Genomic DNA, 12,871 nt, shown 5'->3' with positions numbered 1-12,871 from the left:
TTACAGGTACCTATAGAAACTTGTGACTCGCGGGTCACGGGGTGATCGTCTGTATGACTCACGGTCAACGGTCATAACGCGATCGTCGTCATGAATCGCGGTCACGGCGCGATCGTCGGTATGACTTCGCGGTCACGGGGTTATCGTCGGTATGACTCCACGGTCACGGCGCGATCGTCGTCATGACTCGCGGTCACGGGGTTATCGTCATCATGACTCGCGGTCACGACGCGATCGTCGGTATGACTTGCGGTCACGGCGCGATCGTCAGCATGACTCGCGGTCACGGCGCGATCGTCGTCATGACTCGCGGTCACGGCGCGATCGTCGTCATGACTCGCGGTCACGGCGCGAACGTCGTCATGACTCGCGGTCACGGGGTTATCGTCGGTATGACTCCACGGTCACGGCGCGATCGTCGTCATGACTCGCGGTCACGGCGCAATCGTCGGTATGACTCGCGGTCACGACGCGATCGTCGGTATGATTCGCGGTCACGGCGCGATCGTCGGTATGACTTGCGGTCAGAGCGCGATCGTCGTTATGACTCCGCGGTCACGGCATGATCGTCGTTATGACTCGCGATCACGGCGCGAACGTCGTCATGACTCGCGGTCACGGGGTTATCGTCGGTATGACTCGCGGTCACGGCATGATCGTCGTTATGACTCGCGATCACGGCATGATCGTCGTTATGACTCGCGGTCACGGCATGATCGTCGTTATGACTCCGCGGTCACGGCATGATCGTCGTCATGACTCGCGGTCACGGCGCGAACGTCGTCATGACTCGCGGTCACGGGGTTATCGTCGGTATGACTCGCGGTCACGGCATGATCGTCGTTATGACTCGCGATCACGGCTCGATCGTCAGCATGACTCCGCCATCACGGCAAGATCGTCAGTATGACTCCGCGGTCACGGCGCGATCGTCGGTAGGACTCCGCGGTCACGGCGCGATCGTCGATAGGACTCCGCGGTCACGGCGCGATCGTCGGTAGGACTCCGCGGTCACGGCGCGATCGTCGGTATGACTCGCGGTCACGGCGCGATCGTCGGTAGGACTCCGCGGTCACGGCGCGATCGTCGGTATGACTCGCGGTCGTCGGTAGGACTCCGCGGTCACGGCGTAATCGTCGAAATGACTTCGTCTCCTGCGTTCGCGGACCTATCGCTCGCAATAACGGCGTTATCGGCACTCGCGAAGCGGAGAAATCGCCGACGATCGGACCAAATCCCGTCCCGAAAAATTCCCGAGTCAAATGTAATCCCGTCCCGATAATCGGGAATATTTTTTTCCCGAAAAATTCCCGAAATTTCGGGACCCGTCCATCCCTACTCTGTAGATGTAAAACTAGTCCCCCTGTAAGTATAAAATATACTCCCCTGTAGAAAAATAAAGATTCAACAGGTTGAATTATGTGTAAAATATGACTTTCCCTTTAAAATACCTTTAAATAAGATGAGGGATTAGTGGTAGAGAGGACTTGCAAGTCATAGCTTTGCCTGTCACCATAGATAATTGATCTGTGTGATGATCTAAAGTCAGTGAAGAGCTATTATGGTTCAAGTCACGTGACTTAATTCACTAGGAAACCACAGTGATAATGCTGGGTCTTAAGCCAATAATGACTGGCTTAACAATAGACAAATTCTACAAGAGATATTCCTTGAGAACATATATGTGTTGGTCCAAGAGGTTACTATGTTCAGTCTACTTGTACAAGTATTATGTCACCATTCGTAGGTGTAAAGTGTAGCCATATGTAGATGCATAAAATAAGTTTCTGCAGGTGTGGAACATGAATGTTGCACGTGAGAATTGTATCACAGTAGGTCATCATAGTAAACGTCTTTTACCTGAATCGTCCAGAGATGAGGATCGTTGCTTGCAAAAGCACAATGCTGCCAACCCGACAGTGAGCAGTGTCAAACCTCCTAACACTGCTGCCAACATTACGTACAGCCGGTTGTTGGAACTGTCGTCTGGATGGTTCTCGACAACTTGTGTATTGGTCGTCGTTGATGTGGTATTCGCAGATAAGTCTTCTACAATGATAGTACAAAACTTTGATTTACAACTTACAAGTCGCAAAATGGCCAGTAAAATTATAATTAGACTTGATAATTTATTGGTGTAGAATAATGTTAGGCTTCATTGGGGTTTTTTTAAATAATACATCGGACTTAAAAGATCTCAAAATTCCATACAAACATTAAATTGAATTTTAATTACTGATTCGTTAGTAAATATGACTTAGTGCAAGTTGCAGGAATAAAAAAAAATTATCACTAAAACCGTAAGGAAGAGTTGATCTCTTCCTTGATGCTTCTGAATGGAGGAAACAGAAAATTATAGTAAATCAAAGGTTCGCATAGTTAATATTTACAACAAATAACGGTTGGATAACCGTTACAGGCTAAACTGTGTGCGTTAGAGGCTAAACTGTACAGTTTTGTATTCTAATTTTAATTTTTTGTCCAATTCTGTGTATAAAAAAAACTACAGGTTATCCACCACAGCAAGCGTTGTTGACAAAATAATAAGAACAAGAATATAACCCTTCTCCTCATCAAAAAGCTTTTGCAAAAGTATATTTAGTACAAAAATATCAATTCATACAAAGAGAAATGTCATACAAAGTCCCAAGAACATGCACTATTAATCAGTCCCTCAAAATGTTGCTATATATATGCTGAGACTTTCAATTTTAATTTAATAAACTTAAGGCGCAACTCTGTTACAAATTCTGCATAGCATTGATTTAGAATGAAAGTACATTCTAACACAAAACATAACTCACTCAGAGTCTTATGGGTGAGGATGGCGCTGAAGTCGCTGGCACCGTTGACGGTGAAGGCTTGTATCTTGATGTCGTAGGCTGTGTCCGGCAGCAGATGGGTGATTATGAAGGCTCTGGTGTTCTCTCCCTCTACTGTGGCCTTGATGTAGTCACCGGCGTTGCTGGTCATCCGATAGTACACGTAGAAACCATCCACCGGCGCCATCACGGAGTTGAGGTACTGTGGGTTAACAAAGTCTTAGAATGGTTCAAGATTAGAGATAATTTTCCTATCAAGCAATATACATAGTAGTACAATAATTGGCTTCATGAATAAAATAAAAATTAAATTAAAAAATAAGTAGGATGGTGAGTCGGTGGCTCAGTCAGTAGTAGACTGATTGTGCTTGATATGCGCCAACCACAGGCCTCTGTGGCCCATGTGTGTTCAAATTCAAGGTAAAATAGGCTGCTAATCTCGTTAAAAACATTAGATCTAAAAAACCACCTTTATTCTTATAGTGTATAGGCACTTGGTGATCTCATAAGTTTCAAGGAACACTTCAAGGAATCCAATTATTATTAGGAATTTCAAAAGGGACACAGCTGTCAATAACTGATTATTGGGAAACTAATGAATGTGTAAAATCAGGGTCTGACTTAGGGGAGGTAAGATTGAGGCATTAGTTCAAAATTCTTCCGCGAACAGCGCTCTAGTAGAGAATATTTTGGCAATGAAGGTTTACTAATAATCGCAAAAATAGTTCTGTTCATAAAAAAAATTATAAATGCCTCAAATTCAATTTTATAATTTTTTAATTATAAAATTACTATCATAACCTAACCGAACTAACCAAACTTGCTGATACCTAATGAAATAATATAAAAAAAGTTTATTAATAGAAACAAAATTCTGTTCATTAAATAAAACTAGAGATTGACTTAATAATAAAATTAAACTGTCATAACCGGACCAAACCAACCAAACTTGCTGATAATGAAAAAATCTTAGTCAAAAAGTTAGTGCCATCAGCGGGATTCGAACCCGGGACACTCAGCATATCAGCCCGGCACGCTAACCACTAGACCACCGAGGCCGATGGAAATATTCCAAATTGTAACGGTAATGGTGATCCCTCAGCTAATGAGAAGCCCACAGCTGTCATCGTAACCTCATCTATACCTCCCCTGAGTAAATACCGTAAAATCATGTATCTGCTCATTATTGTCTGATGGTTAGTAATGGTCATTACCATCGTTAACTATTTGACCAGGACTAGGATGGTTAACTGAATAGACCAATAACAGGAATTTATTTAGGCCTACTAAAGTCTACATTCTGCAAAATTACAATGATTTTGGAAAGATCTAACACGGTTTACCAGTGAATACACATTGAATTATTTTATCAACACATATACACTGTATATTATTAAAAACTGCAGCACCGCCAACAGTGAAAATATCAAAACCAATTTATAAGGTGACAAAGAGGTTGATGTTTATAAGAGTGACAATTCAATTAAACAAGGTTGAACTGTATAGTATTTTGAAATCTAGAATAACGACAACAATTATACAGAATTTACACATAGACTACTCTTGAACACAGACATACCTGCCACTGTATCTTGATGGCAGAGGGACTGATTGCCTCCGTATGCGTGAGGGAAGGAGGGGACAGAGGCTTACGATCTTTGGGTGACCCTCGGTGGAGGTGGAACCTGGCGGAGTTTGGACCCAACTTGTTGTCATTGTTGGAGTAAACAGCTGCGATGCGAAACCTGTTTAGGCACAAATCAAAGATGCAGGACTTATAAACCCAAAGGAATTCATTATTCACAAGGAATAAAGGGGGATTCACAACAACCTTGTTGAAGAGTTTTTAATTAAAGTTGATCATTGTCTGGGTAGAAAGTGGTTACAGCGCTTGCCTTCAAATCTAAAGGTCGCTGGTTCAAATCCAAGCAAGGAGTTACTGCCTCAACTATATTTTGCAGTCTTCTGAATGATGTACATCAATTTATCTAAAAAGTTTAAATAATTTGAAAAAAATATCCATAAGCTACACATTATTACAGAGGTAAATACAATAGAAACACAGAAGAAGCAACCTAAAGCATCCGTGATATTAACACAACTAGTGTGTGTACCTGTAGGTATGATCAGTCTCCAGGCTGTCCACTTCGTAGCTCCTGATGTGACTGGGAATGTCCTCATTGCTGGTCATCCAACGTGAGCCTCTCCCTCGTCCTCCCAGCTCTCTGTATTGCACCTGAAACCATGTCAAGTAGGTCAAGTGTGGTGTTAAGTGAAATTAGGAGCTTTAAAAACACTTTCCATCAAGGGGCAGATACTTTCTCCACCAGTTTACAGTTAATACAACCACACCAGTTACACCAGTTATTTCAAATATATTTTGGGATATCAGGCTTATCTAAATTGGAAAAAATCAATGCTGGTAGAAAAAACACAAATAGCCAACTATAAACAAATATTTTGATTTGTTGAATTGTTGAATATAATGTTAAGGTTTTTTTGTTGTTGTGCCATTGGTGACCAACTTCCTGCTAGCTAGAATTGTTTATTAGATGTATATCAGCTCTATGTCAAGTTTTGAAGGCCATGGTAAAATTATTACCCGTTGGGTAAGCCAACTAATTCTCACGACCATAATCCCAATTCAATAATGTATGGTTTAGTTGCATATGGAAAACCTTACCTGGCTTGGCTCGGTTCCAAATTAATTTGAAAACTAATTTGTAAAAATACAAAGCATACAACATACTGATGTAAATTGATTCTTATCAAATTAAATCCACAACCCATTCTTTTTAACTCTTAACAGATACTTTACATCTACAAATCAGATTTACCCTATAGACATAAGCATTAGCATCATACCTTGAAGAATTGGATAGGTAGTCCGTCGTTGGGCGGAACACTCCATCTCACCATCACTGACCTGTCTGACAGCCTGGTAATGTTGGGTCTGGTCGGAGGAACCATCAACACTGAAACAATACACACTGAGTCATACAAAGCTGCTTGGATACTACAATGTTTAATCTTGCATTTTACAAAACATGTTTGATTGGGTCGTTTCAGGACATGCTGTTTTTTATTGGTCTATGAATGTATTGATGCTACGTAACAAGAGGTTGTCATTAGTAACAAAATCAGGGTTTGGACCCATTACAAAAAGTCCCGACTATGCTAATCTCCCTCAAAACCTAGGAGAAAGAAATGGATGAAGAGCTAAAGTTTACCATTCAAATAGCTTGGTACCTTCTAAAAGAAACTCTACGAGGAAGAATATAAGCCAATTAGTATTGCCCAAATGTATTTTTGCTCTAGTACAATTCTTTTCCACTAACCTGAGCCTTTATGTTTCTTGTCTTTTCTCCTTCCTTTGCCTTTCCTTGTGTGATCCTTCTTGGGATGCGTCCTGCCAGGAGGAAGGGGAGGCAGCAGACTAACTCCTTCTGGGGATTCTGCAACAGAAATTGACAGTTGAATATAGCTTAGTCAGCTACAAGCATACAAGGTTTGATAGATGCACGTTAAGATGAAGCAGAACTATAAGAAATTAAGTAATAGAGAAGAGTCTATAGTAATAGATTTTTTGTTTTGTTTATTTTTTATGTTGTTAGGTTAGGTTAGGTTTACTCCTTAGAAGAATATTTAAAAAGATAAGTATGAAGAGCGTGATTACAGTATCTTTGTGTTCTTGATTAGCCAAACTAGAGCATGAGAAGAGGTACCTTGGTAGGAAGGTGCGTTGGCAGTGACTTGTTTCGGTGACACTTGTAACATTGCGGCTCCGTACGTAGAGCCGAGGGGATTCACTGCTAAACACTGCAGCACACCTGCATGTCTCTTCTGTACATCAGTGATCCTCAGCTTGTGTCCTGTCAACAATCAGGAAAATAGTAACACCATGATTGGAACTTTCCAAGCTCATTGATACGTTTATAATATATTTTTAGCGAAATCTGAACTTTTTAAGTACCAGGTTAATTTTTTTGCACAAATAGTTTCAACATGAATCTTTATTATCAAGGTTAAAGAACAGGAATTTTTAAAGTGGACCAATAATTGTCAATAATCCCAAACCGCTCTACAAATTTGTTTCACTAGTCGTGATGAGAAATGTCTACAATAACCCCTTAAACAACAGAGATATTTGACTCACCCCTGACCACTGCGTGAGTGTCGTTGTCCAGAGACTCTCCGTTCAGCAGCCACGTGACGGAGGGAGGAGGTGTTCCTCTCACTTCACACCCGACCTCCACCTGGCCTCCCTCCTCCACCACGGAGTTGTTCGGTTCCCGAGTCACCACTGGCGGCTCTGTAACAACAACCTCGTGAGACTCCTAAACTGAGTTTATGTAACATTTAATATCATACTTTAGTTTAATAGATGAGTACATGTAGGCTATGCAAGATCCCCTTCCCTAAATGAAGAAGAATGCATAATTTTACAAAGAGATGAACAATTTTCTGTTCATTATTTGGTTAAAATACATGATGATAATGGTAACTTACCTGTACATAATTATATTTGGTTGTGATAGTACAAAAGTTGTCAAATAATAAAAATAAATAGAAGACATCAATACATTTAATTGTTACTAAAAATATGTATTGGCCCAACCTAAAACTTGTGGTCAGCTGATTCATAAGGATAGTAAATCAATGTGGGGGTATCTAAAAGATAATCTTCCACAATCAAAGTGTTATTCTTATTCTTATTCTTATACACCAATCCATCTTTAGGGCAAGGTAAAATACAGCATACGGAACCAATTGAGTTGAGTTTTACCTTGCCCTGATGGTGAATTTCTGCAACCCATCGGAAATGTTGGCCAGTATTTTGCCAGTAAAATGATACAATTATCTCAAAGACCAATTAATCAATGAGTTAATCTATATTTATTTAAAAGATTACGAGTAAAAATAATTCTGTTACCTTGAACCTGAAGAGTGATATGGTGTGTTATTGGAGGGTTAATCCCGTTGGACACCTCACAGACGTACGCTCCGTTGTCTGAAGCCTGAACGTTGGCCAATCGCAGGCCTCCAGTGACTAGCTGCGTCCGATCCTTGGGCAAGGATCCCCCCACCCTTCTCCAGCCCACTGAGGGAGGAGGGGTTCCCACACCGAGACATTCCAGGGTCACATTTGTACCTGGAAAATTATATAATTGTTATGTGACAAAAATGCATACAGAATACACCTTTTAAAACTGGCAACATTCAATAAACATGTAAAACCAAATCTAATTAGCTACTACGAGGGTTGTCTCAAAAGTAAGTTACACCTATTTCCAAAATAAATATAAAAGCCAAATTTGATTTGAAAAGGGTATATTTTAAAAGATACATACATAGACTATTTTTCTACGTAGTCGCCATCTTTTTCAAAGCATTTTTGATAACGTGGCAACAGTTTTTTTAGTCCAGCATCATACCACTCTGCCGCCATTTTGGTTAGCCATTGTTCCACCTCCCGTTTCAGTTTGTCTTCGTTTTCGAAGCGCTTCCCGCCTAAATGGCGCTTCAACTCCGTGAAGAGATGAAAATCACTCGGCACCAAGTCAGGAGAGTAAGGTGGATGGCCGAAAACATCCCATCGGAAGGATTCCAAAAGGTCTCGTGTTTGACGGGCGGTGTGTGGGCGAGCATTGTCGTGAAACAAAAACACTGTTTTGGTCAACTTTCCCCTCCTTTTGTTCTGTATTGCCCTTCTCAGCTTACGTAGCACTTCACAATAACGTTCAGCTGTAATTGTTTCCCCCCTTGGCAGGTAATGAATCAACAATACTCCCTTAGAGTCCCAAAAGATCGTTGCCATGACCTTACCAGCTGATTCGGCGACTTTTGCCTTTTTTGGAGTAGGCTCGTCCTTTCCCTTCCACACCATGCTCTGCTGCTTGCTTTCGGGTGTCCAAATGTGCACCCAAGTCTCGTCCCGGTTACTATCCTGTTGAATAGGCCATCTCCCTCATCATCAAAAAATTTTTGGAACTGGAGAGCAGCATCAACCCTCTGCTCCTTATGCCTTTCTGAAAGAAGGCGTGGCACCCATCTTGCACAGACTTTTGACAAACTGAGATCGTCCGAAATGATTCTGTGAAGCGACGCACGACTAATTTCAACATTTGGAGGAAGCTGTGTGATTATTTCATCCAATGTCAAGCGCCGGTCAGTGTCAATGACCTTGCGGACATCTTCAACAACAGTCAAAGCGCGGGAAGTCGACGGGCGGCCACTTTGTTGTTCATCGTGTAACGATTTTCGTCCATCAATAAGCGACGCCAGCGGGAAACCATTGGCCTAGACATCACATTTTCACCATAAACACTGCACAATTCTCGATGAATTTCACTTGCATTTTTATTCTTTGCAGTCAAAAATCTAATTACTGCACGGATTTCACAATCGGCGGTGGGAACAATTGGTTTCTCCATGATGGCCGGAGCAATACTGGAGGGGCGCGCACCGTAGGCGGCCGCGACGTTTACAGTGTTGCCACTACATCTAGACGAAAATTATTGGAACATTGACAATTTTGCTTATGTACTGTTTAAATGTACATTGTCTCAAGATCATATGTTCTACTTTTTATATTAAGCTGTGTTCATGTTTATGTTTGTGTGATCAAAATAAAAGTGTGAATTCCTTTCTTTAATATAATTTGTTTCTCATTAATTTAATAGTTTATTCTTATAAGTAATCAAGAGAAAGAATGCCTTGGACAAGTACGTATCAATAGGTTATGGGCTATTCTACAAACAAGGTATTTTTTTTTTAAATTACTTTTAAAGAAGCTATATAATATTTTTCTTCATTGATTTGCCAATGTAACTGTTGATTTTTTTTTCTTGGAACAAGTATAAAATTGGTTAGACATTATGGCAAATTCAAATGAAAAGATATGTATAGAGAAACTTTTGGGTGCAAGTAATTGGACTAAATGGAAGATGCTTATCCAGTTGTTGTTAAGACAACAAGGCTTGTTGAGTTTCATAATGGGATCTGAAGTAAGACCTATTACTAACATCTCTGGATCTGAGCAAAATGCTATTGCAGATTGGGACAGAAAATATGCTTCTGCTATGTTATACCTGATGTCATCTCTAGGCGATGAACCATCTACACTGGTTTTGACTTGCTCGACTTCTAAAGAAGTTTGGGATTGTTTAATATCTGTGTATGAACAGTCTAGTGAACAAAGGCTAGATCGTTTGCTAGAAGAGTTCTTTAGGTGGGATCGGGATCCTAATGAGGACATAGCTTCCCATGTTGCAAAGCTTCAAAAACATTTTTCCGAATTAAATGATGCACTTGAGAAACAAAAGGAATCAAAGCTTAGTGATAGAGTTTTAATTGCAAGAATTTTATCTACTTTGGGGCCAAGCTTTCGTGAATTCAGAAATGTATGGGAAGCTATGCCATCTAAGGATAGAACAATTAAAACACTAGTTGAAAAGCTTTGCACTATAGAGCAGCGTGATAACGTGGAGTTACTTAAAACTGCTTTATATGTTTCAAAACCCATGGGTACAAGGGTTGAAACAGAAAAACAAGGGCAGAGTAATCAGAATCAAAAGCAGGTAACTAAGATATTTTGTTTTAAGTGTAAACAAAAAGGGCATAAGGTTCCTGATTGTCCACTTAAAAAGAAGTCTACATCTGATAAGAAGGATGTGTCTGCAAAACATAGTTTGATGAGCGGAAATGAGTTAACTTTTGCAAATCGGGACGTTTGGATTGCGGATTGTGGTGCTACTCATCATGTAACGTGGTGTAAAGATTATTTTACAGAGTATTCACAATTTTCAGAACCACAACTTATGTCTGGCTTCAGTGATAATGCTTCTGATAAAAAGTGTTATGCCGAGGGATCTGGGATCATTGTTGTTGAAACTAAAGTTGGTAAGGAGCTAATTCAAACGACTGTAGAAAACGTTTTGTATGTACCTAATTCTAGAGCTCATCTGTTGTCAGTCAGCAAGGCAGCGAAGAAGAACCATGTGTTTTCTGCTGACAATCTTGGATGTAAATTTACCCTAAATGGTATTGTTACATTGACTGGACGTTTGCATGGGGATTTATATTTTCTTAACATGCGTGCTATTTGTCCTATACAACCCACTGTACAGCTTGCATGTAAGAAAGATTCTTTACAGCTATGGCACGAACGGCTAGGTCATCAGAATCAACGCCATGTTAAACAAGTTTTGAAGATGAATGGAATTAATGTGACTGGAGACATGGGTCTGTGTAATGGATGTGTTCTTGGTAAATCTCATCGTGGTCCATTTCATTCTCGTCCAACTTGTCCTGAGGTGGTTGGTGAATTGATCAGTACAGATGTCTGCGGACCTATGGAGGTCACTTCTCTTGGAGGCAACCGCTATTTTGTATTGTTTAAAGACTACTACAGTAAGTATCGCCAAGTATTTTTCATAAAGAATAAAAGTGAAGTAGCTGATTGTATGCGCATCTTTCTTGCAGAAGCAAAACAAGGTGGAAAGATCATAAAAGAAATGTTGTTTGATAACGGGTCTGAATTCCTATCAAAGGAAACTACAAAAATCATTAAGGAGTATGGTATTAAGATACGTACAACTTCTCCCTACTGCCCTGAACAGAATGGTTCTGTTGAGAGGGACAATCGAACGATTGTGGAGTCTGCTCGTTCTATGCTTCAGAGGAAAGTCTTACCGAAGTTTCTTTGGGCTGAGGCTTGTAATACTGCAGTTTACCTCCTTAATCTTACAGGACCAAGTCCTGTAGAAGGCAAATCACCACTGCAATTGTGGTCGGGTAAGAGTGTTCCAGGTCTGCAACACCTCAGAGTATTTGGAACTAACTGCTTTGTACATCAGCCGAAGCAAAAGCGGAAAAAGTGGGATGCTAAAAGCATTGACGGAATATTTGTTGGGTATCATGGTTTGAGAGATGGATACAGAGTGTATGTACCAAGCAAACGGCAAACTGTTATTAGCCATGATGTTATATTTCAATCTGAGATATCCCAAGGAAGTACTGCTCCTGATAATGAGCCATCTTAGAGCGATGGAGTTCATTTTGACATCACTTCAAAAACAACAGAAGTGGAAACTGACAAAGCGGCACCTTCTATTGTTTTGGAGGGAGGTGAGCAGTGTGATGTATTGTCTCAAAATGAAACCACGGAAGTGGAAACTGATGAAGTGGCAACTCCTACTGTTTTGGAGGGAGGTGAGCAAGACGAGTGTGTGGTATTGTCTAAAAATGAAACCACAAAAGACGTGTTGCGACAAGGAAAACGAGTGAAAAATGTACCAAGTTGGATGAGCAGTGGAAATTTTGATCTGATGCTGGTTCAATCAGAGACACAGATGTTTCCAAGGTCTTACAAGGAAGCAATGGTGTTGGATGATGCATCTGACTGGAAGGCTGCTATGGACGATGAAATAAAATCTATTCATGAAAATAAAACTTGGATTTTGGTGGATAAACCAGAAGGAGCTCGTGTCCTGGGATGCCGTTGGGTACTTCGAACAAAACCTAATTCTGATGGTTCTCATGAAAAATACAAAGCTCGACTAGTAGCCAAGGGATATGCACAACGTGAAGGAATTGACTATAATGAACTGTTTAGTCCTGTGGCACGTTATGACACCATTAGATCTGTGCTAAGTACGGCTTCCGTTGAAAATCTGGAATTGTGTCAGTTTGACGTGAAGACTGCCTTTTTATATGGTGATCTTTCAGAGGAAGTTTACATGGAGCAACCTGAAGGTTATTCTGATGGAACTGGACGTGTGTGTAAACTACAAAAGTCATTATATGGTCTGAAACAATCTCCTCGTTGTTGGAGCTTGAAACTTACAAAGTTTCTTGAATCTCAAGGTCTTAAGAGAAGTAACTCGGATCCCTGTCTCTTTTATAAAAACGATCAAGGGAAGAAGCTACTTGTGATTATTTATGTAGACGATGGATTAGTAGCTGGGACCGACAATAGCATCATTGATTACTTCATGAAAAGCTTATCCAAAGTTTTTAAAATCAAATCTGGTGAACTTGAAAGTTAT

At 40.6% G+C, this 12,871-nt stretch overlaps 1 protein-coding gene across 4 annotated transcripts in view; it reads right to left on the bottom strand.

Annotated features, from left to right (window-relative positions):
• The window catches only part of LOC128987841 (interference hedgehog-like), a 104,643-nt gene that overhangs the window by 4,419 nt on the left and 87,353 nt on the right, over positions 1-12,871 (bottom strand). For all 4 annotated transcript variants that reach the window (XM_054408879.1, XM_054408881.1, XM_054408880.1 and 1 more), the window contains 9 exons: positions 7,756-7,974; positions 6,979-7,134; positions 6,548-6,694; positions 6,161-6,277; positions 5,688-5,797; positions 4,937-5,058; positions 4,402-4,567; positions 2,805-3,024; positions 1,861-2,049 (listed from right to left, as the gene is read on the bottom strand). In XM_054408879.1, coding sequence (XP_054264854.1) covers positions 1,861-2,049; positions 2,805-3,024; positions 4,402-4,567; positions 4,937-5,058; positions 5,688-5,797; positions 6,161-6,277; positions 6,548-6,694; positions 6,979-7,134; positions 7,756-7,974 — 1,446 coding nt within the window. The remainder of the gene's footprint in view (positions 1-1,860; positions 2,050-2,804; positions 3,025-4,401; positions 4,568-4,936; positions 5,059-5,687; positions 5,798-6,160; positions 6,278-6,547; positions 6,695-6,978; positions 7,135-7,755; positions 7,975-12,871) is intronic.

Source organism: Macrosteles quadrilineatus, unplaced genomic scaffold, assembly GCF_028750875.1.
Source record: "Macrosteles quadrilineatus isolate MER2022 unplaced genomic scaffold, UCM_ALF_1.0 Scaffold_2__2_contigs__length_208266976, whole genome shotgun sequence".
NCBI lineage: Eukaryota > Metazoa > Arthropoda > Insecta > Hemiptera > Cicadellidae > Macrosteles > Macrosteles quadrilineatus.
Note: the sequence above shows the minus strand (reverse complement) of the source record. Positions and strands in the feature narration are given on the sequence as shown.